Source organism: Cucumis sativus, chromosome 5 (genome assembly GCF_000004075.3).
Source record: "Cucumis sativus cultivar 9930 chromosome 5, Cucumber_9930_V3, whole genome shotgun sequence".
Classification (NCBI taxonomy): Eukaryota; Viridiplantae; Streptophyta; class Magnoliopsida; order Cucurbitales; family Cucurbitaceae; genus Cucumis; species Cucumis sativus.
The window spans coordinates 21459522-21486029 of NC_026659.2; the positions used below are offsets into that span (position 1 = coordinate 21459522).

General features: G+C 28.6%; 1 protein-coding gene across 2 annotated transcripts; it reads right to left on the reverse strand.

Annotated features, from left to right (window-relative positions):
- Positions 1–14700: 14700 nt before the first annotated feature.
- On the reverse strand, positions 14701–26235 carry LOC101222036 (WAT1-related protein At2g39510). Of its 2 annotated transcripts, none has more exons than XM_031885296.1 (7): positions 25999–26235; positions 25190–25255; positions 24063–24179; positions 22821–23073; positions 19117–19278; positions 17841–17992; positions 14701–15263 (listed from the first exon to the last, which is right to left on the reverse strand). In XM_031885296.1, the coding sequence occupies exons 1-7, from the start codon at positions 26193–26195 to the stop codon at positions 15137–15139; spliced, it is 1074 nt and encodes a 357-aa protein (XP_031741156.1). In that variant the 5' UTR covers positions 26196–26235; the 3' UTR covers positions 14701–15136. The 2 variants fall into 2 exon arrangements, with proteins under 2 accessions (XP_031741156.1, XP_031741157.1); XM_031885297.1 differs by lacking the exon at positions 14701–15263 and adding an exon at positions 17484–17696.
- Between the last annotated feature and the right edge of the window lie 273 nt (positions 26236–26508).

A 26508-nucleotide genomic window follows, 5' to 3' on the forward strand; every position in this document is an offset into this window, starting at 1 on the left:
AATTGAGTGTGGAAAAAGAGTAGTACGACATGAGTGGTACAAATGCTTAGATTCTAATTAAAAGTAACTATTTCTGACATAGTGAATTTCTTTTCCGCCGTTATGGTTTTTTTCAAGTTAGAGTACCGGTTTATTCTATATATTTCCTTATTTTACTATTCACTCGCTGTTTTTTTTTTTTTTCCTTATTCGTGCAATAATATATGAGAGGTTTTTTCTGCAACATATCAATTTTTTTGCATCCAATATATTCACTTTGATTGTTTTTGTTCACATTATTTTTATTAAACTATCAAAATTTTTGCATCTCCTTCAATGTTGGATCCTAAAGATGTTTCATTAAGTGGTGGTGTTTTCTTTTGATTCATCAACTTTGAGTTTGATTATATTTTTGCCCCATTTAGATTTGCATATTAGATCTTAATATATAATATATTGAGAAGGACAGGTTCATTTCAAGGTCAATTAAGAATAACAAGAATAATCTGTATATTTTTTAAAATGTATGTGATTTGATTTCTCATCTTTTCAACAAAAGAATCACGATCAACAACTTTTGTATATAAAACAAAATCTATTATGCAAGTTTTTTTTAGAAGTAATTTATTATACATTTCGAGTGATGCATGTCTTTAACACACTAATTATCATTAAACATGGTCAAAACAAAGGCACTATTAATAGAGAAGTTGAATACTAATTGGGGAGGGCAAGGTGATAAACCCAAGGTGTACATAAAACCCTATGATGAACACAAAATAATACTTAGGCATGCATGTGTGGTTAACACAAAGTTTGTTTTCTTTCTTTAAATACACCCAAAAACTATGCAAATCCTCAAATATATATTTTAAAAAATCATGAATTTATATGTATTTTGAATAACACTCTCGATTCATTAACGTGTTAGATGTTTCACATAGAAGTTAAATTAGATCTTTTAGGTTCAAATTAAGTCTAAATGGAAAGGTTTTATCTCATATACAATAATATGAAAATGAAACCAATTAACATTATCATTTCATATTCAAACAATAACCTAAACATGAAGTCATCTACTTGAGAATAATATTATATACACTTTTAGATATATGCATGATTCCAAACATGGCAACTATAATATATTAAAGTAAATGCTTGGACTTTTTTTAAGAGATATCCAATGGCAGTATATATTTTAAAATTGTTCATGGCATAGATAGATATAATATATTATTTTGTCATTCAACTAGTTAAAGATATTCCATACATATCTGTCTAAAAGCTGACCTTACATTGTCAATAAAGGCTTTATGAAAAGCATAGTATATGAAGAGCACCCGGGAAAGCAGGATTAAGGATCCGTTTAATAACTTAAACATGTATTATTTTATAAAATTATGAAGTTTATTTTTTTAACCTAGGATTTTCAACATAAATTTGTAAGGCGGGTGTCCTATTGAGTTCATCAATTTTAGTCGAATCTTTTTTTTTTACTTAATATCCGTCGGTATCTAATACCATATTAGATCGATATAGAGTTTCATCTCAAACAACTCAATTAACAATGATACAAATAACTTCATCCTAGGACCCTCAACATTTTAATCCATTTAATTTTCATAGTCCAATTTTACTTCATATACTTTTAATAAAAAAATTATTTTAAATAAAAAAATTTTAAAAATATTTTTAAGTATAGCCAAGTGGATAATTATTTATCTTTATTTGTAAATCAATTAATCATATTACTCTGTTTGAAAAAACCACATTTTCATCCCAAATTTTGAAAACATGTACACATATTGAATTTTCTAAAACACAATTTTACTATTTTTACGATCGTTATCTTTGATAAAAAATGTTAAAGTTTTTCCTTTGAAAGTTTCATAAATACTTAAAAAAAAGAAAAAAAACTTCAATTCATTCAAATTTTACATTAATTCTCTTATTAAAAATTTAAGTTAAAACATCCAATGGATCAAAATCTCACAAAAAAAAAAAAAAACTAAAATAAATATCTCTTCTAACACATACTAAAAGAATAACCAATCCAATAATAATAATAAAACACTATTTTCAAATATAGTAAAATAAAAATAAAAATATTTACAAAATATAACAAAATGCCACCGCTTCTCAATGATAGACTGTTATAAGCCAAGATAGGTTTCTATATATATATGTAAAGATAGACATAGACGACAATAGTTTATCTTGATCTCGAGTGTTCTATCACACATAAATTGTGATATATTCTTATATTTGGTAAATATTTTTCATAAGTTTTTTATTTAAAATATTACATAAATTACACTTAACTATTAACTAAACTTTTGAAAATATACCCATAAATATTCAAAAGTTTTTAAAATACTCTTAGACTTAAAAAAAATTAAGAAAATTATTGTTGTTATCTATAACACAAGCTGTTGATCCCAACAAAACTTCTCTATTTTTCTTTTCTTTTTCTTCTCACTCTTCTTCCATACAAATAAATAAATAAAACACATTTTTAATAAGGTATATTGACTGGCTAATAAAAATAAAGAAAATAATTGAAACAGCCAAGGATTAATGAAAAATATTTATTTCTCAAAAAATTAGATTCATAAGAGCTTTTTTTAAATTTTTTTTTTTAAATTCAAAAGTATTTATTGGTTGGAGTTGGATGCATTTTTTTTTTTTTTTTGTAATGCTTAAAAATAAAGAGAAATTAATTTGTTAAATGATTTTAAACATGAAATTAGTTGATATATTTGGAACCCTCAACTAAAATGGGTAAAAGGGAAAATGAAATATTTGTCACCTATAATAATAATCCCTTTTAGATAGTGTATGTATGTAGATGTGGCCTATAATGAAGACAATTTGATACATGTGTCATCCCACAATAGCTAAGCTTTTTGAGTTATATGTTTCAATCTTCTAGGATTGCAGCACTAAGTTGGTTTGAATTAAATTGATCAGTTTTTATTTCCTTCCACAACACATATATGTATGTAAAAAGAAAGATTTGGTTTTCTCAACTTCACTCAACTCATACTAATTACTTCTCTTTTCTCAACTCAATCTTTTATTTTCCTAGTACAGCAACAGTAGAACAGGAGTATGAATTATTATTGATCTTGAAGCAAGAGTTGATCGTTGATTAAAACCCACTTTAATAGGTTAGGTTATTATTTTAGAAGTGATTTTTTTATAATTATAATTCCGGTCCGAATTTTCAAATTTTAAGTCTAATACCAATAGCACAAATGAAAAATAAAAAATAATACATCTCATTTTTGTACAATGAGCTATTTTGATAATTTATTTATAATAAAAGAGTTAAATTGAATTTACTTTAGTGGCAATGGGTATAACCTTTAATCATAGAGTGGATAGTTTAAATCTCTCAACCTCCCTCAATTATTGTATTAATAAATTTAATTATCTAAAATATTTTGTTATTTTAAAAAATGTACTTAATTTTAATTTGAATGAATTATGTTCCTTGAATTTGACAAATATATATATATTTTTTTTTATATTTATGTGATTTTATGTTGAGAGCAAATATTAAAGAGTTTTGTAAAATTCAAACTCTTTAAGATTGCAATTCCATCAAATTTGTAGTTGTTATATCGAAATGATGATTATAATTTTTGTTTCTAGCTGGGTTCGTGTAAAGCATATAATATTTTCGAAGACGACACTTCAAAGCGTACCTCCACTACCTTTTGACATCTCCCCAATTATTTAATTCTTGGGGTTCTTAGTTATATCATTTAGCCTAGCTAGTACTTTTGATTTGAAACATATTCATTGTATAAAGTGTGTCTAATCATTGCTAGTGTATTTCATTTTTATATGTCAATTTTCTATAAAATATCTTTATATATCATTTTTCTAAAAAATATCTGTACCATACAATTCAATAGAAAAATGAGAGTGGGAAAGGGTGGGGGCGAAAGTTATTTAATAGATTTAAAAGGAAGAGCAATAATGTTTGATTAGGCTTTATCATACCTTTAAGCAACGTGTGTGGACGTGAAAACGAGTGTTAAAATGAATTAAAGATGGTGAAAGCCAAAATCACTACTAGTTTGTCACTTAAATACAAATATGATCATTTTCTCGTATAACCAACCTAAAATTTTGTTTGCATTTCTAACAATTCTTCCCTCAAACAAAGGACCACCTTGAGTCTCCCCTTGAACGAATCCATTTTACCCAAAACCATATGAAAGTTTACGCTAAATGCTTAAGGTGCACCCCTTGTTGAACAAATTGGATGAGCATGATCAATCACAGATCACACTTGTTCTTATCACCTAAATAGAACACGAACATGACTAGCTCACTAAATTTCTTTATTCAGAATCTACGGATTTCATTTGCACAATTATGCTTCGACCGAAGCTCTAGTACTAGTTATAAGAACAGCAAATCTTCACACATTTCCACAATGATATGATATTTTCACTTTGGACATGTTCCCTCATTGTTATGTTTCTAGTTTTACACCCTCAAAAGTTTTATGTCAATGAACATTACCAAGATATAATGAACATAATGAACATTACCAAGATATAGCCCACAAGAAAGAAAAGAAAAGGAGATCATTAAAGCTAAGAGATGCAAGACACAATCAACTTTCTTTTAAAAGGCTGATGAGACCTTCGGAGTTAAAATGATTGTTGTTTTTTTCCTTTAAAGTAAGTTCCCATTATCATTGGACTCAAAATAATTTCCAAATGATAGGAGAGAAAGTTGAAATGGTGTACATCTCATATTTCCATTTTGAAATTTGAATGCCAATCCATATCATAACTTTCATAAAGAAAAGAGGTTGAGGAAATTATTGGTTTATGAATTAGGAGAGACAACTGATATATTTGATTGTTATTGTTTTTGTTGGTTGCTATCCTTTTCTCTTACATGCCTTGTCATGATTCTAACTTTTGGCGCATTGTGAGACTTGAATTGATTGTCTATCTTTTCTTTTGTGGTTGCAAATTTCATTTTATTCTTTTGATTTCTGATGATTGGTTTTATTTTTGTCGCTATTAAATTGATCTATATTCACTCCTCTGGTTTCTCATCTTTAATGTCTCAATCATTCTTATTTCTTCTTTTCCTTTAATGGCGCTAACCATTCTTTCTCTAAAAGGAGAATCAATTTGTTTCTTTAACAATGTACCTACTTCTTCTCCCCTTCCTAAGGTTCTAATCATCTTTTTTTTATATAAGAAAAACATTTTATCTTAATCTTAATTTTAGGATATCAATGGTACGTTTTTTGTAATATGAAATATAATAGTTGTTGATCGGAATAATTTAATTTCGTTTGTAATTTTCTCTACTTTATTTGATGGTGGATTTTGTGTTAAATCTTTCAAATTATTTTGTTTTATTTCTTTATGTTGGTTTGGTTTTGATTTTACTTTATATCAGGTTTGTATATCAGTGTTGTGACGGTATTATATTATATGTATTGGTTGGTTGATATACTTACTAGGTGATTTTTATTTTTCAAATTTTATGCAGTGCATTTAATATTATTAAGTATATGAATGATATAACTCAATGTATCATGCATTATCAAGTATATGAACAATATATTATTAAATGTATATCAACATATTAGGAAAGTGAGTCATTATCAAGTGTATCGATCAAGTTTACAAGTGTATATCGAGTGTATCAAACATATCACGTGTATCAAACATATCAAATTTGTTGAGTGTACCAATGAAGCATAACAAGTATTTGCAGTGCATCAAGTATATCAAACTTATCAATGAAGTTTACAAATGTATATTGAGTGTATCAAACGACATATCAACGTGTATCAAACATATCAAATTTGTTGAGTGTACCAATGAAGCATAACAAGTATTCGCAGTGCATCAAGTGTATCAAACTTATCAATGAAGCATTTAAGTATATTTAATGTTAAGCATCGCCCCACACACGTATCCTTAACCTTGCTATGTGGAACAAAACGCGACTTAAGCAATCTTGAAGCTTCTAATGCGAAATGCAATAATGCTCGGGTTTGATGGAAGGTTAGGCATGCACAGTGGAATCAAGATCAAAATTTACTCTAAATGCATCTAAACAATTTAGAAATTAACATGCATCTAAACAATTTAGAAATTAACATGCATCAAAACTACTCTAATCAAAAGTAAAAGGGTTAAAAAAAAAACTCACCTTTGAAGTTTTTCAATTCTCTTAATCTCCTCATGAGCTTGAAGTCAAGACTACCACTAGTGTTGACCCACTATTCTCCAGACTTAGAAATGGGTTGTGAGACTCGTAAGGTGAAGGAAAAAGAGAGAGAGAGATGGAATTTGGAGGAAGAACTTAGGTTTGAGATTATGTAGAGAAAAATAGTATATATTAGGTTTATTTTGCAATCCAAATTACATTAATTACCCAAAGTTTTTCACTCATATGAAATAACGAGAATTTTCAAAAATAACAAATTTTACAAAATATTTACGATCTATAACAAATTCTATCACTGATAATCATTGATATGCTGTAGTGATAGAAGACTATCAGTGATAGAATCCAAAATTTTGTTATAACTTGTAAATATTGTAATTTATTTTGTTATTTTTAAAAATGTCCTCTAAAATAAAGTCTATTTATAAGCAAATTACATGTAAAATTGCATATAATTGAACTTGCCTAAGGTCAATACCTAGCGTTTTACTAATTATTAGTGGGCTATGTGTTTACATCTCATGTAGTCACATATTTCACTAACTTAGTGTAAGGGTAATATGGTAATTTGACATTTAAATCAAAGTCAAACTTTAACTTTTTCAAGTAAAAAAAATCAACATTTTGGATTTAGGGTTCAAGTCAAACAAGTCAAACAAGTCAACATTTTGACTTTTTACTATTTTATCTATCTTGACTAAATTTTGACCTCCCAAGCATGAGTCCATATTCATTTTTTCAAAATTCAAATCATATTTAATTTGAATATAAAATCGGTCAAAGTTTGACTCTTCAAAGTCAAAAGTCAATATTTTAATTTTTCACAATTTTGACAATTTCCATCAATTTCAAGCTTTTGAATATGAATTTGTATTCATATTTTTAATATTTAAATCACATTTTAGCATAAAAGCTCTATGTTAAACTTATAACTGACGCTTATATACATTCATCGGTTTCTCTCTCTTTTCTTATTCGAACAATTTGAATTATTCCAACAAAATGTTCTAAGTGAATTCCTTATGAGCTACAGGGAAATCTAACGGACCTATAGATTATAGGCTTCGACGAATTCAAGATTAATTGGCTAAATTTTTTTAAACTAAGCTAATCAACATTCGTTAACTAACGGGTCATTCCACTAAAGTCTCGTAGTTGCACTCCATTCACCATAAATATATTTGTGTCCATCTAATATAATCATGGTCAGTAAGTTAATCCTTCACAGATTGTTTGTAACCTTTCGATTGAGTCAAAGTTTGTTTTACCTTCGAGACAACGTTTTGCTCCTTAAGTTCCCTTTATCCAATATTGAACAATTGGTTTAAAATCAAATGAAAGAGTAAGGCCCCTTATGGATGAAGGGATAAATGTGCATGGTGGCGGAAGATAGCAAGGGAAGGCAGCAAGACGACTGAAAACAACCGAGTAAGTTAAGAAAAATAATTAGGTTTTGGACCATATGCGGCTAGTTTTGAGGTAAGTGCATGCTGACACTTGAGGCGTGTTCAAATCTATTGGCAGGAAGTTTGGTGGCATAGTGGTAGGTAGTAAGTGAGAAAAACGTGGCATGAAGATAAGTAGATTTACTCTGAGGTTGCAGATTTAGGAAGAGAGATTAGAAGTTAAGTAAGTTTAGATGATGAAATGTGTATTAAGGATTAGTAAGACAACTTTGTTTCAAGGCTTACGAGACCATTTTTGGAGTTAAAATATTATTGTATTGTCTTTTAAAGTGAATTCTCATTTTTATCGGACTAACAATTAGTTTCCAAATGAAGGGAAGAGAGAGAGTTGCAATGGTATCCATATCATATTTCAATTTTCAAATGTTAATGCAAATCCCATCCACATCTTCCATAAAGGATCTCGGTTGAGGAATTAGGCTTATTATTAATTAGGAGATCACACAACTGCAATATCTTGTTGTTGTTGTTGTCTTCTCTGTCACGTGAAGAGCCTTGAGTGACCCATTTCGATGTAGAGTTGGAAAAGTCTATAACCTATGTACATCGACAGATTTAGTATAGGTCCAGGGGCGGCTCGAGCCCCCCTCAACTTTATTGCCTTTATATAATATGTATAAACAAAACTAATTAATGTTCAATATTTTGTAGGTAGTTTAGTGATTATTATACTTGTTAGTCCTCTTTCCAACCAGAGTTTTTATTTTTTCTCTAAGTTACAACTTGAAACCTCTCGTTAATAAATTTTCAGGATACGCCACTGCCTGTGTGTGCTGCTCACATGGTGTCTGTTTGTAAAATTTGGGTCACAGTGTAAATTTCACCAAGTATAGAAATCAATGCAGCTAAGATTTTAGTATTTTAACGTCTTTTATCTTTTAAATAGGGAAAATTACAGCAAATAGCACAATTAAAAAGATTAAAAAATCTATAGCTTTAATTTAAAATATTTGTAAATATAGCAAATATTGACTAGTTAACTTATAAGCTCTTTTTGAATTCTAAGTTTACCTTTTGGTGCACGCGTTCCTTTGCAACTATCGATAATAACAATCAATAGCACATTTGAAATAAAAAATTAGAGAATTTGAAAATTAAGAACCCAATTGGTGAATTCCAAATATCACTTAAAACCCTTGACGTTTAGAGTGCAGGTTCGAAATTAAATGTCTGAAAGTTAAATGACTGTGGGCATATTTGATGAGGTTCTGATGCCTAGAATTACAGATGCTTGTGTTTGGGGTGCAAGAATTGGTAATATGTATTTTTAATGCTTATGTTTCTAATGCTTGTGTTTGGGGCGCTGATTTTGAATTCCTAGACTTAGCTAGTCTGTTTTTTTTTTTTTTTTTTTTTTTTTTTTTTTTTTTTTTTTTTTTTTTTGTCAATTGTATATCCTAAATTTTTCATTGATTTTTTTGAATATTTTGTACCTATAATTCAATTTTTTGGTTTATTAATTTCATGATAATAATGTAAAAACAAAAAAATTAACATTCAATAACAACAATTTTTATTACAATTGCATTAACATGAATGATCTAGTTATAAATATTACAAACTATTCACAACATATAACAAGTCATGTAATCGGATAAAGTTTACAAAAATTTCAGTTAAGCAAAACATTGAAAAGCATCTAATAGCTAGGTTTAAAAATAAGTATAGCAAAAGGGTTATGCAAAAACGAAAGTTAAGTAGAGTTACATTTAATTATAGTTATGATTGACTTTCTATGATGAACATCCAAATTTAATATTTAAACCGCTTTTATCAAAATAATTTAAATAAAAATGATTTTTTTAAATTTTATTTTAAAAAATACTTTTTTTTTAAGTCAATCCAAATAAGTCCTAAGTCTTATAGTTAAAATGAGAAATGAAAAAAGAAAAAAAAAAGAAAAATGTATATTTATATCTTAAAATTTGTATGTTAGTTAGATATAACATACTCTTAAAATTTCAAATTATATATAATCGTGTGTTTTAAAATTTAATTATGTATAGAATATATTCAAATTTTTAAGTTTTTATCATTTATTTTCTTCAAGTTTTACTGGAAAGAAGATTCATATTTTCTCCGTACAAAAAATAATAAAACAAAGAAGAAAAGGAAAGTTCTACTGTGTTCATTTATTTTTATTCTTTGAACCAAATTGTACCATTTTCTGTTTTTTAATTGAGTAATAAAAAAAGGAGAACTTTTAAAAATAGTAGATTTTCCAAAATATTTACAACTTATAACAAATTTTATCACGGATAGTCATCGATATATTATAATGTTAAAAGACTATTAGTGATAGAATCCAAAATTTTGCTATAATTTATAAATATTTTGCTATTTTTAAAAATGTTCCTAAAAAAATTCTTTTTCTTTTACACATATAAAAAAAGGAATTTATATTTATTTGCTTAAAACAATAAAAAATTTCAATAACTACCTTAGACTAAAAAACCATCTTATTTAATATATAAAAGTATATATAAACACATTTTTACAAGCGTGATCTTTTTTAGTCAAACCAATTTCAATTATTACAACATTTAATTTATTTGACTTGTCATCCAAAATTTATAGTAATAATTTTAATAAACATTTTTAATTGGAAGTGAAAGTAGTAGTTTATATTTGAGAACTAAAATTATAAAATAATTTTTTTTAAAAAAAAAATCCTTCCGTTTAACTCCCATTTGTTAAGTCCATGATTTTACACCATGGGCCAAATATGGACTTGATATCAAATGCCAAGCCCACCTAATACCAAAGCAAGAGGCCGAACAACCCCTTAAAGGTTAGATATAATAGTGAGAATGACAAAATTTAGTATAACAAACTGAAAAAATAAAGAATTTTGGCAAATCCATTGGTTACATAATTTTTGGGATTTTTTTTACCCGTTTATACCTTTAGATAGGATAATCCGTGTTTTACAAATATTGTATTTACATACAATCAAGAAAAATATTACTAATTTATGATATGTATGAGATTGACAAGATTCCTCCAATATCTCCTAAATATATGTCTATAATTAGAGCAAATTTTCGAATTTCTAGTATTTAAATCAAAATAATTAACATTTATTTATTTAATTCATAAAACTTATTTTTATGAAGATTTTCCCTAAAAAAAATTACTAAAATGTTTTCAACCATTTCTCATTATTAGATTTCATAATATTTTAAATTCAATTATTATGAAATCTAATCCCTACAATAATGTCAATCACCAATTTAATATTTTCACATGATTTACATTTCATATTATTTTAAATAAAATTATTACATAATATAGTAATTGTGGTTAATAAAAAAAATGGTAACGAGAATTTCAACTATTCCCAAGTCAATATATTTCATAATATTTTGATTTCAAATTTTACATCGTATCCCTAAAATAATGGCAAACGTAAGTTAAATATTTTATTATTATTTATATTTCAAGTTAATTAAAAAAATTATCAGATAATACAAAGTTTTATCATCCTTACAATCGTGCTAATTATAATTATATACTTACTTTGGTTTATTTTTATTTTTTCATAAATATTGTGCCTCTTGTATCGAATATTATTTTTTCACGTTGTGTTTTTTAATTACATTAATATTCATATTTATTTTAACTAGACGTTTTATTTTGTATGTGACGTTTTATTTCCAATCATCCTTGTTATACATGTCTAAATCAAAAAGTATAATACGTGTTATACCCCTTTATGTAGAATAATACGTGTTTTACAGATACTGTGTATTTGCATGATACAAATAATGAGACCAAATATCATACCGTTCTGGATACAATGTATTTACAAACTACAATTAGTTTTGGAAAATATTAAATAATTTTTAATATTTTCGCGATTGACAAGATTTCTCCAATATCTTCTAAATATATGTCTATAATTCATAACAAATTTTGGATTTTTAGTATTTAAATCAAATTAATTAATATATATTTATTTAATTCATAAAACTTATATTTAATAAATATTTCCACTAAAAAATTGCTAAAAGGTTTTCAAATTGTTCCTCATTAATTAGATTTCCTAGTGTGTTTGATTTCATTAGATTTCATAATATTTTGAAATCGAATGAGTGAATAACTAATTTAGAATTTTCGAATGATTTATATTTTAAATTATTTTAAAAAAATTATTAGATAATACATAGTTATTTTAATTTATATTTTAAATTGTACACTTATATTGATTGATTTTTATTAAAAAAATAATTTATTGTGTCTTTTATTAAACAGTCTATTTTGCAAATAACATCAATTTGGTAAATTTTAACTAAATTTGCTATTTTGTTGCTAGAAAATATTGCAACAACCTCCGACAAATATATATACAAGATTTTTAAATTAGTTATACTTTAAACAATACATAATATATATTTTTAATAACAATTTGAATTTAAATTTTAATGTATATTTTTAATAACCATTTGAATCTTCTTATTTTAGGTTTCATTAAAGAAAAAAAAAAGAGATTGAGAGAGAGACAAACACCGTGAGAGAGAGAAATTTTTTCTTGCAACCAAGAGAGAAGAGCTCAAATGAATCTCGAATGTATGAAGAACTCACCAATTTGGGAGGACGAACTCACCTATGCGTAAATTGGTAAGATGTATATAAGTTTTGAATTCTATGATATAATTTCGTGATTTCATCTTTATTATAATATCAACAATGCTCTGCTTTTCAACTTGAAGCTTTTGGTTATGACTATTCAAGAGGTATAGAGCCTTGAATTGAATGTGCCTCAATTTTGCAACTACCATTTCAAATGAACAACATCTTTTGGACCTTGAAATAGATTATAAATTTTGCAAGCATGAGATGGAGCTACCCATTAACGACAACTTTTCTAATCTTTATGTTTTTTGGGGGATATTTTTATGTAGCATATATTATTTCCATTAGAGTGTAGTGAGAGTTTAGGTGAATAATTGTACTTTTCATATTGGACAAGGGCATTTGAGGGATTGTTAATTTCTTTGATTTATTTTTCTAATTTTTATGTTTTGCTATTCTAACCATCTAAAATTATTTTTGCTATTTTCTCAAAGTAAAACTGATAATTTGTTATTCTTTTGAACAACCCAAAAGATTAAGTTTAGATTACCCCTTTAATTGAAGACCAAGGAGATAAATACAATTAGTTTCTTACTTCAAGTTTGAATACTTTACAAGTAAGATGCTCAATAAAACTTACGTGAATGTTCTTAACATGCAACACCTTGAATAAAGGATCGTAAGATAGGGGTTAAGAGACTTTGTCACTTACGAGAAAATTTTCATTGACTGAAAATCCTAAAATCTTATAAGCATCAAAACTTTTATGTTGTATTTTATTTCGTGCTTTAAACCCAAACCTATTGCAATAAATGAGCATAAACAAATTTATTCTACATCTAACTCAAAGAAACTAAAAACACAAATAAATATATGTCCAATAATGAAATAACTCAAAGCAAATATATGTTTTTGCAAAAATAAAATGAATTACAAAGTTGGTTTGGTGTCAACTCCTATCATCAACCAAAACCAATTATAAAGTTTTAATCAATTGTTGTTGCTTGAATCACCTTAATTAAGTTCACCTTCATTTGAACGTGAGCTAGAGTTTAATATTGACTGTAGCTTATTGGCTCTTTGGACATTGTGATTAATCCCAAAAGGGCCTCCCGGTTCATATTATCATTTTTCAAATCGAAAACTATTATCTATAGTTGGTATAATGATATTAATTGATTGCAACTTTCTCAAAATAATTTAAATAGCAACCCTATTAATATCAATTATCAAATATTACAATCATAACACATTAATCAAATTGAAAGGTACCATTGATTGAATATTCATCGAAGCAATTAATAGCAGTTATCAGTATCTGTATTTGGTGTAGGTTGTTTTTAAGTCTTTTGCTAATATTTTCTTTGCAATATTTGCATTGTTTTATTTCTTTTTGTTATATATTTTAGTATTTTTTATTTGAATGCCATTTGTGTTAGTGACCCTTTAGATAATATGTCCGCATGAGAATTTAAAAAGGTAATCCAAATTTTATGTTTTTATATTAAATTAAATAATAACAAATAATAAATAAAATTTTAAAAATTATAATTAATAATAAATTTCGAAGTTCCATGAATATAAGTTTTTCTTTTTAAATTTAGATAAATGTCTTAAAAGATAGAACATGGTCAACATGACGTCAGTAAGAGGAGAACGAATTATGACGATTTTACAGAAATATCAGGAAAAGTCGTAACAATTAAATAAATATTTATCCTTCCTCGACATTTCTCTTCTATATGTCGGAAAAAGTGAATCAATTAAATAATTGTTTCCACTTTTTCCGACGTATAAATCTGTAACGTCGGAAAAAATCTATTAATAAATATAAAAAATTAAAAATTATGGAGTTAGCCAACATGTAAATGTAGACATCGAAAATTCTCCCCTAAGTCGGCGCCAACAACGTTGGGTCGAAAGTGAAAGGTGATTGCTGATGCGATATTTTCCGACGTTGTTGTCTACGTTCCGATTCCTCCAATTCCTTGTAGTGTTTTAATGGACAAATTGTTTAAAAATGTTTTAAGATAGCATGATAATATATTTTAGTTTTCAATAATAAATTAGGTCAATTGAAAGGCAACATAAGTACATAACTTTCTATTTTAGTTTTTTTTTATTCCAACACACAACACCTAAATAACATATAAACAAAATTGAAACAATACAAATCTATAATCAAATTGTAGAACTTGAAATAATTTATTGACTTTTTTTTTCCTAAATAACTAAAGCTGAATATATTGATAAATTTGAATGAAATCTTACCTTTGAAGGGTCTAATTAGAGGTCACTTTAATCTAAACCTAGTTTAATAAGTTATGATTGCCATCAAATTCTCTATTGAGAAGCAATGGGCATGGACGAGAATTATATTTATTAAAAAATTTTATATTATAAAAATGTAACACATTTAATATCTAAATGGAAGATTAGAGTTACCAAAACATAGTTCAAGTAGTTTAAAATAGCTCAAATTATGTATGATTATGTTCAACAACCAAACCATATATAGTTCAACCAGTTAAAATTGTTGGAGTGATCAAATCTTCTTCTCGAAAACTCTAGATATTGTTGATCTAAGAAGAGAAAAAGAATCAATCAATCACATTATCTTTTCTACAACAGTTCTCCAACTAATTTGTTCTTCTCTTTGATGACTTGTTGCAAAGAATGGTGTCGATCGAGCATCTCTAATTTGCTTCTGATCTTTTGTAAGAGTCTTCCCAGTCTCTCAATTTCATTATTACCGACGTGATGACCAAGTTTTGCATATTGATTACAATGTATTGTAACGACAGCTGACAATTAATGAACTTCGAGGTACTTATATCTTAACAAAAATTTGGAAACATATATAATCATTATCAGATGGGACACATCATTATTCAAAATTAAGAAACTTCTCTTGTTGTTGTGGCATCATCGATGGGTCTAGCTGCCTTATCCATGGCTTGATCTTTGGTTTTGCCCCATAAAAATAAATAAAGGCCTATAATTATGACCACAGCTCCCACGACCCTGCAAAGAGAAGCCTCAAATAATGCTGATGAGTCACATCAATTGTCATTGGAAAAAAATGGATGAATTTCAACCTAAATTTGTTTGGAATTCATGAATTTCAAGCAAAATATCAAATTTTTAGAGGCTTAGATGTAAGTTGATTCAGTAATATCAATTCACAGTTTTCAATCTAAATTGGAATCAAACAATGAAAGAAAAAAAACTAATTTTGAAAATAGATTACCATTTAAATTAATAAGGGTAAAATGGTAACTTGATATTATCGAAAAGTCAAATATCCCAACAAAAAATCTATCCGGAGGCAATTTTTTAGAAAAATCAAACAAAAGTTTTTGGTGAAAATACCTTTTATCTCTACTTTGAAATTTGTTCAATTTTAGTCTACACACTTTTATTTCTCCAATTTTAGCCTCCATATACTGTCAATAAATCTTTTTTTTTTGCAATCCGTAGTATTTTACTATAATTTCTATAGCACGACTTGTGATCAAAGGCTATTCTCAAGAATATGACATTGATTGTAAAGAAGCTTTTGCTTTAATAGCTCGAATGACGTATGTTTGTAGTCTTTTAGTCATCGTAGCTCCAAAATGACCCCTCCTTCAAATGGATGTTAAAAACGCGTTCCTCAATGGAACCCTATTTGAGGAAGTCTATATGAAACCACCACCTAATACTATTTCGCAACCTTATAAAGTGTATCTTCTTCGTCGTGCTCTCTACGGTCTCATAAACAGGCTCCTCAAGCTTGGTTTGCAACATTCAGTTCCACTATTATCCAATTTGGATTCACCTCCAGCTTTCACGTTTTGGCCTTATTTACTCACGAGACGTCTATTGGTATTGTTCTCATTATTTTATATATTGATGACATGATTATTACAGGTGTTCATGACCCTCAAGTCATATCTGATTTACAATGTTACCTGAGTAAGCACTTTGAGATGAAGGATTTAGGAACCCTTAGCTATTTTCTTGGTCTTGAGATCTCATTATTGTCTAATGGCTACAACTTATCTCAAGCAAAATATGCCTCTAACCTCCTCGGTCGATCTGGTATTACTGATTCTACCACATCCTCAACGCCTCTAGATTTAAATGTGTGACTCACTCCTTTTGATGGTGTTCCTCTTGACGATCCCACTTTATATTGACAACTTGTTGGTAGCCTGATTTATTTAACTGTGACCCGCCCATATATTGCATATGCAGTTTCCATTGTTAGTCAATTCATGGCTGCTCCTCATACTTTTTACTTCACTATTGTCCTTCATGTTCTTCGCTATATTTAAAGACACTTTGGGTCATGGTCTAGAGTTTTCTTCACAATTCTATTTGGATTTTCTGATGTTCAATTGGACGGATGATCCTACTGATAGAAGATCCACCACTGGTTATTGCTTTTATTTAGGTGATGCTCTCTTGGGGTAGCAAGAAACAATCTGTCATTTTCCGTTCCAGCACAGAGTCTGAATATTATGCTTTGGCTGATGTCACTTTAGCATTACTATGACTTTGTTGGCTTCTTACTGATATGAGGGCTTCATACTGATATGAGGGCCCCACAAAGATCACCCACCATTTTTCATTGTGATAATTGTAGTGCTATTAAGGATTTCACACAATGATGTATTTTATGAACAAATAAAGCACATTGAGAATGATTGTCTTTTTGTTCGCCATCATCTTCAGAGCAACACACTACATCTCCAATCCATCTCCACCACTGACCAACCAGCAAATATCTTCACCAAAACTCTCCATTCTCCTCGCTTCACTCAGTTACTTTACAAACTTAAGATGGTATCTACTCTACCATCTTGAGTTTAAGGGATGGTATTGTCGTAATTAGAATATTTTTGGGATATTATTCTTGTATTTATTTTGCATATTATTTCATTAAGTTATTATTACTTTGTGTATAATTAGGCTTGTATCTCTCGTAAATATCAATAAAATAAACAAATATTCAATAAAACCACACCTACAAATTTGGAAAATATAGTCACATATTGCATTTTTCTTGTATGAAAATGATTATTATTATTTAATCAATTTTGGTAAAATATCAATTTTGAGAGATTAAATTTAAATTTTATTCAAAGTATATGGACTAAAATTAGACCATTAAAAATTTCGATATTTGAATTGAAAAAATTTTAAAGTATAGAGACCAAAATGATATTTTAACCTATGGTTTTATTTGTCACTTGGTTTTTAGATGAAATTCTATACTATCAAATATGATGTTAGAGTTCATTAAGTCCAAACGAGTATTTCAGCTCAAGATTGGTAAATCCAAATAGACACCATCTCGAAGGGACATGATAAGATGTTAAGCGAATCTCACTTTGGAAATTAAACCTCAAAGACTTGCAGTCCTTTTATAACCTTTAAGCTCCTTCGATTTCTTTTATAACCTTTAAGCTCCTTCGATTTCAAAATGTGAGAAGGAGTGTTAGTATTAATATATAATTAGTGAATTAGAAACTATAACCTAATCATCCTATAAAACATTAAACAAGGCTTTGTTTGAGAATAAGGGTTAAATATGAGGATAAAGGAGAAACTTACTTTCCCGAAGACAAAATCTCAGAGATAGCAAAAGAGCTTATGATTGCAACCATAATGGTACTTAGAGGGAAAAATGCCGTAAAAAACACAGGTCCTTTTTCTTCCATTACAACTCCTTGAATGTAGTAGGAAAACCCTGAGATTATTATTCCCTGTCAAAATTATATACAAATAAAAATTACTAAATAGTTAAGGTACCGTTTTGTAATGATTTCATGCCATTCAAAAGCACACTACAAGATATATAGGTAACATTTAGCGACACAGTAAAAACATTTTCGTTGTAAAGAACCATTTAGTGACGCTAAAAGCCAAGTTGAAGAATATCTCTTTTGTGACATATTAAACAAAAATGTTGCAATGCATGAATTCTATAAAAAGCAATGTATGAACAAAAGTTGCAAGATGCAATGTCTTAAAAGGTCACCAAATGAGATGCTTACTAATATTAAATAGTTTCATTCGTCTTGCACGTACTTCTTACAATTTCTCTTCAGTTTTCTCCTAGAGTACATTCTAATTAAAAAATTTGTATATATATATCAAATTTAACATAAGCTAAAACAAAATAGCCAGTTTATTAGCTATAACATCCTTTACAAACTAAGTTACCAAGGTGTTATCGTAAAAGATATGAGAAGAAAGATGATGATCGTTGCTTACAATAGTTTGGAGCCAATTTTTAAGAAAACGTACATTTGAATAAGTTTGGAGGAAATATTTTTTTAAAATAAATCTTAAAAAATATGTTCTCTCTCACTCTTTTATATGCTTTATTGGATAACTATTTGGATTTCTGAAAATGGGTACTTATTTTATCACAGTCTTGATTAAGAAAGACGGTACATTTGAATTACTAGCAAAATATAAGAGTTGAGTTTACCATTGATAATAAAGTCTATTTGTTGTTATAGTTTATATTTAGAGTTCAATCTATTTTAATCTCAGCCAGAGCAAAAAAAAAAGAATATAAATAATGTGAAACAATGAAACAAATATGAAATAGAGAATAATACTTAAACAATAGTAAATTAAATATAGTAGAAAATATAGTTAATAATGTAGCAAAAAAAAGAATTTTAAAATAAGTTTGTAAATACCACGCTCCAAAAAATGAGTTTGGACTCCATCAGCCTTAAGTTGGTGACTCAAACAAGTTAACGCTTGGGATGAAATACTAACCATCAAGAATGGCAAGGGAAAAAAATCTTAACTAAGTTATTGTTATTATTATTATTTTGATAAGAATAAGAACTTCTTGGTATATTATACTTACAGCATAAAGGATAGCCAAGAGTTGAAAATCAAAATGAATCGACCAAACAGACGGGTTGTTCCATTCCATTACTACTGCTATCACAGTCCCTTCCACAACTCCCACTATGCATACCAAAAATGTTACAATCAATCCCATTGGATATGACTTCAATACAATTGCCTGCATACGAGATTAAACACATAATATCATCCATCACCCAAAATTCAATTTAGAAAAGAAGAAAAAAATGTTTGGCAGAAGATGTTGGGATCATATAGCAAAACAATCTCAAACATTATAGGTTATTAGTGAAGATGTTTGCAGTATATAAATAAAGAAATGGATGCAAATATAGCACTAAAGACTCAAAGCCGACTAGGAAATATAGTACCATGCAAAAAAAACATGTATAAATAACACAAAGTTTATATCAAACTCTCAAATTCTATCAATAATATAGATTATATCACAAATAAGAGTCTTAGCTAGCTAGATACAAGTGCTCCATCAATTTTTTCTTTTTACCGAAAAACGATAGAGTATTATAGCACAAATAAGAATCTCAAAAGAGATGGTTCAACACTATAATCTCAAAATTCATTCAAGTAGAAGTAAACATAATAAAAGTGTCTCAAGGGGATAGAGGGATGCCCTTCGTACATTATCTTTATTTTATGAAGGCTCGAAAATTTAAGGAATTTGTAACTGGTTTGTAGTTTGAAAACAATTTATGTCTACTAGACCATGTAGTTACACATATCCTTCCAAATGTTGACAGTGTTGTTCAAAGAAATCCACACTCGAAATGGACAATTCATTTCACAGGCGGCTGCGACTGCACATGTAAGTTCAACTTCATTTTGTCTTATTTTGTACTTATACTTATGTCTTCATAACTTAGTTACATAAATTTTAATTGATTGCAGAATCAAGTGTTGGAACTTCAGTCCTAGCCCACCTCAAAGGGTTCTCAGCCACTCTTTGATGATGATATTTGTTAGACTGTTTTGGGTAAACGATCAGGCTACTCAAAATGTCTTGGTTGGGGACCCAGGCTAAATCCTACAAGAGTTATGCTAGCAGTTCTTTGACCATATGTTTGCATTGTACGGAGGTCGAACAAGCTAATGCAGTCTTGATTGAGCAGCAAAGACTCGAGCTTAGCTTGAAGAAGCTAAACACATGATTGAAGAGCAAAAAATGATGTTCGAGTTACAGGTCCAACAAATGGAAGAAATGAAGAAGATGATTAAAGACATGACTCGGGCACGGAGAGGATCGTGAGTCATGCACTTGCGATACATATTTTTTAACTTTACCATTGTTTATTTTGTGTCATTGTAGGTGCGGACTTGTAGTATTATGTCATCGCACCCATATTATGTTAAATTTTTCTATGTAATTTTTTTTTCCAAACAATGTAACGTTTAATTATAATATATTTAATTTTGAGTTGGTATTTTATATAATTAATTAGTAATTTAGTTGTTCAGTTTTTATAAATTTTGTTCAATATAAATCGAATTGGAACCGAACAGAATAGTGCATGATTGGAAAAAGAAATTAAAAAAATATACCCAACATAACTTCCGACGTAGCTAGCACGTCGAGAAATATTAGCATTCCCCAACTCATTATTGAGCACGTCGAGGAGACGTTTCATGATGTAACGTCAGGAGAACTCATCTTTCAACGTTTGGAGATACGTCGACAAAGTCCTACACCCGACGTCACATGTTGACGTCGAGGGTGCGGTTTCTCTAATGTGATTCCGTTGAAAGATTATTTTGAACATTTGACGTGCAGGTGTAGGACTTTCATGCAGTGTTGGGGGACAGGAATTCGCGACACTGTGATCTTTGCTCAACGAGAATGGGTCTCCTGACACGGGTTTTCTGACAGTCATCTTGACGTGCAGGATTACATTTGGAGATTTTTGCCGACACCATTCTTTACCTTCACCAATGCCCTCTTGAGTCGGGAAAACCCCAACTTGTTGTAGTGCTCGTTGGAGTTGTCAGTGATGAGTAAGTATCACTCAGTCCGACATAAGAAAAGAAAGTGAGTTCTAAATTGGATGAAGAGAAGTATTTTTTTTTAACTTTCTTACTGAGCAAGACTCCTAATACATCATAAATTAGATATAATGCATATTGAAATTAAAAGAATGTTTGTGACAATTTGGTCGATACATTGTTGAATATTAAAGGAAAAACGAAAGATATCATGAATGCTCATTTGGACCTACAATAATTGAAAATAAGAAATAAAGGATTTACACCTGATAAAAGTCGATAACAGATTGGTAAAGCCTATTGGAAGTTACATGTTAACTAGCAACGAACGAGTTGTGTTTTGAAGGTATCTAAATTGTGTGAATTTTTTCATGATTTGTGCACAAGAACAATAAGAATAAGTGATTTGGACCAACTACAAGCAGATATCATAACCATACTGTGTAAATTGGAAAGAATATTCCCACTTGCATTTTTCCGACATAATGATACACCTTGCGATTCACCTACCATATAAAACAAAAGTCATTTGGTCTGGTTAGTTATAGTTGGATTTATCTCAATGAGAGAAGTCTATGAACGTTGAAACAATTTGACCAAAACAAAGCACGTCCTCAGGGGTCTATTGCAAAAGCATATGTGATGAATGCACTACTCTAGGAAGGTTGAAGAAGCTGAACACTTGATTGAGCAACAAAGAAGAGAGTTTGAAGAAGCTAAACTCTTGATTGAAGAATAAATAATAATGTCAAAGATGCATATCTAAAAAATGCAAGAAAAAAATGTCTGATTGATGGAAGAAATGAAGAAGATGATTGAGGAAATAAGTCGAGCACAGAGAGCAACGTGAGCACTTAGGATACATATTTTTCACCTTTTAAGTTGTTTAATCTGTCTTCGGTAAATATTTTTCACATTTTAAGTTGTTTTAATTAGGGTGTAGGTGTGGACTTGTGGGAATATGGCGTCCGTGGCCATTAGGACGTCAATGTATCTTTTTTCTTTTCTATGTAATTTCTTTGCAACATTAGAAATTGTTCGACAATTGAACATTTAATTTATAATATAAATTTTGATTTCATATTTCATATAATTATTTATTAATTTTGTGTTGCTTATTTTTTACAATTTTATTCAATTTAAATCGAATCAGTACCGAAAAGAGTACTGTGCAAAATTTTAAAAAAATAATAATAAATTGGAAAAAAAATTTTAAAATATCTCCCGACGCACGCAAAGCGTCGGGACTAATGTATGTCTCCGATGTATTGAACAATGCGTCGGGGAAAGGTTCTCCCAACGCGGCATCGTGAGAATCCCTCTCCCGATGTTTAAACGAGACGTCGACAATGCCCTTCTCCCAACGTATGGATGGGACATCGGTAGTGCCTTTTTTCTGACGTCAATTGTCTACCAACAATAAAAGCATCGGGAGAAAGGAAGTCTCGACGTTGTCCTGCTTCCGCGTCAAGAATGAGTCCTCTGACTTTCGTCCCAATGGCACTACGTAAGTTGAGAGACCTTTTTTTGATGCCTTTGGGAATCTATGTCGACGTATATCGACGTCAGAACCTCAATTTTCTTACGATGATCTTTTACTATAAAATTGATTTTGAGATTGAATCTAATATAATATGTACGTGAGAAAATTGAAGACACATTTTTTAGTATCACTACTACAATTTTGGAATTGAGATTAGAGTGTACCTGGAGAATGCAGGAAACAGAAGCACAAAGACAAGAAAGTGTGACCAAAAGGACCCCCTTGAAAGAATCTTTATTATTAACATTGGTTGATGAAGTTGAAGGGTAATTATGGGAATTATAATGTCTATTTGTCCAAGGAAATCTCAACTTTGGTCCTTCTACAAAGGTCATTATCATTGCTCCTCCTACTGCCACTGCTGTTCCTAATATCTTTGCTCCACTTGAAACCCTCCTTACATCAACCTTCTCCATCCTATGTGTATATATAAATTATAAACATCCAAAAACAATCAATTTTATTCCTATATTCAATCTGCTTTGTAGCTATTTCTTTAATATTACCTAAATCATACCTAATATTATTTCAAAATCATCTTTAACTTTTCAAAAACTTCACAAATATCTTTAAACTTTTAAAGTGAATTAAAAAAATACTGATCTCATAGTTCACATTTTGTTTTAAAAATACATTTAACAAACTATTCAAAAAAAATTTAAAAGTTCTATTTACACCTTTGCTTTTAAAAAGTAAAAATGAACAATAATTGTTTTACTATCAAAAAGTTCTATGCTTTTTTCGCATCACCTCTTCAATTTTCTCTCTCTTTCCTACCTCAACCTCTTATCAATCACTTCTTTATTTTCTCTTCATTTCTATCTCCTTCTCTTGTTAAATATTTCAACCTTTTGTTTATCTCTTCTTTTCAAAAGTTGTTGTCTACTTCAATTAAGTATATAGATCATAACAAAAAGAAGCAAGGTAAAAACACAGTGGAAAATTGCAAACCATAGAACTTACACGTTCTTACAAAAATATATTATTCTTTTCTTTATTTGATTATTTATAGTTTAAGCAAGTTTTAGGAGAACATTTATATTTTTCGAGTTATATGAACGATTTTATGTTTTTAACTTGGAAGTTTTATGGTTTATACTTTGTTGTAACAAAATTTTGACTTTGTTTTGAAATCATGCATTTAAAAATAGTTTTTGAAAAGTAGTTTCATCTTTTGAGATGTGACTAAAAATTCAACCATTTAACTAAAGAAATATGCAAACCGATTGATTTGATAAAGCTAAACCAAAGTGATTGAACTCAACGATAATTGACGTGAATACCATTTAAAAGATCTCTTACCTCCAATTCTCATACTACTAATAAAATTAGAGTTGATTGGAACTCAGTTATATATAGGATTTAGATATTTTTTTTAAAGTCCGGAGAGAGAGATCAATACAAACCTAAAAACCCAAGCAAAGAAGAAGGAAAGGGCAGGAACAGCATTGGACATAGCAATGGAAAAAGTTGGAGTTACATATTTCAAGCCAGTGAAATATGTGTTGGTGACAACCACAGACCTGAGTTCCCCCATCCCATCACAACAAAAACAACTTCACAATTCAATAATAGAAAAAAACAAAAACATTTTCTGTCAAATTATATAACAATAATAATAAATAAAGGTTACATCATAAGGTTTTATTTGTTTCTAAACTTTGACGTCGAATATATATCTATTTAATGTTCATATTAAAAAACCTAATCTCAATCAATTTATATATATTGTGTGTGGATGTGTGAAAATAAAATAATAGTAGTCGAAGAGCTACGACTAGGGAGTGAAACATTACACATACACCCCAATTTGTTCGTTTAATCGCTATTTAAACCATATGTTAGTGTAACATATTTCTGCCATTAAAGCTTGGATCTTAGTAATAATTCATTTTGATTTTCCACACTTGCAAATATCAATTCTCAATCATTTGGTTTGATTCTAATTTTCATCTTTTTCTTTTTCCTATTTATTTTTTTGTGTCTTTTCTTTTGTGATGCTAAAATAAATAAAAATAAAAGAAATTACATTAGATGGCAAAAAAAAAAAAAAAGTTAAGATAAAAATAGCTTATAAATTTTTTTAACATAAGCTCTATCATCATAATTTTTTTGATTAACTTGATTACGTAAAAGTCAAACCATATCAAAATAAGCCCAACTTAGTAGTAATTAATATAAACTTTAATTTAGAGATAGGCAGTCGTCTCAATTACTCAACCTCCAATTTATGGAATAAAAAAATATCGTAATTAAGTATATCATAGGAGAATGTAACACCCACCATGAACTTTTGAAATAGCTTTCCAAAGGTGTAAGAATGGCGATTTTCAGTGTGAAAAATACGATTTAAAGTATATAGATAGAAGGCCTTTGAACATGGACTTTAAACTTATATGTACCAAGTAGACACGTTCTTTAACCATATAAAATAAAATAAATATGTTCTTATTGACTTTTCAAGTGCTTTAACGAAATGTAAACTTTAATTAATATGGTACAAACTAACATCACTAAACTAAAAAAAGCTTACTCTATAGAGCCGAGCAGTATAATTTTTGCAAAGGTGCACCAAGTCATGTGCGGTCTTGGTCTTTTCCTGTGAATTATAATAGTTAGTGTTTTCATAAAATTGTTAAGTCTTTCCAAAGAGAGTACCGAAAGAAAACAATATTATATTTTTGTTTTCACATGCTTTGAAGTTTATTTAATTGGATTTTATACTTTCAATTGTCCAATTTTAGCCTTCATACTTTTAATAAATCTTAAATTTCACCTATCAAAATTAATTTTATATAGAAATTAAATAATAATAATAATATTTATATGTGAATATAATATATTTCCAAAATTTATGATAAATATTATGGAATGAGAAATATAAACAAAAAAAATGTAAAACAATAGAAATTCAACATATAGAGATCTACATGGTCACTGATAGTGTATTAATTACATTTATAAAAAGAGTAGGAACTCTTCAAAATAGAGATTGATCAACAACATACCAAAGTTATAGAACTTTATAGCGCACACATTTTTAAATCCTAAGACTAAAATTATAGATAACATAAATATGTGAAAGAAATTCAAGTAGAACCCTAAACTTAATTGTTAGGAGCATTTTAGATCACATATTCAAAAGACATTTCAACGACAACACTAACAAAAACATCAAAAAGTTTCTTAAAAATAAAAAAATAAACTAGCCTTGTAGATTAAATATAAAAACATATTAAAAGTATAGAAACTAAAATTAAAGAAAATTCAAAACGTCCGTACGAACTAAAATAGTATAGTTAAAGAAAGAAAAACGAAGAGAGAAAGAGAGTTAAGAAGTACCTATAAGAGAGGAAGCAAAATGGAGCAACAACAATGGAAGCAACCAAATAACGATAGAGTGAATAAACTTGTGGACTCATTCCATGGTTCAATGCAATCTTTGCTATTACAATCAAACCAGAAGCAAAAATTCTTACAACAATAACTCCTAAATAAGCCTTTCCCTCTTTCTTCAAAACCTCACTTAATTTCTTCATATACAAAGACACTGAAATATATATCTAATCACAAAGGAAGAAAAAGGAATCAAAGTTTCGTAAACCCCACCCGATTTCTTCTTATTATATATGTAATTAATTTAATCACTATTAACTCTTTGCATTTTAATTCATTTTAATTTATGGTTATTAATTATTTGGAAGACCTAATTGTGGAGATTAGTTTAATTAAGGGAATGCTTAATCAAATCATTTCTTTTTCTTTGTCGGTTTGTTTAATTTTAGAATAATATATACTTTCTTTTCTTGTGCAAGTTTTGGTCTCATATGTTTCTATGTTACGTTCTATTTT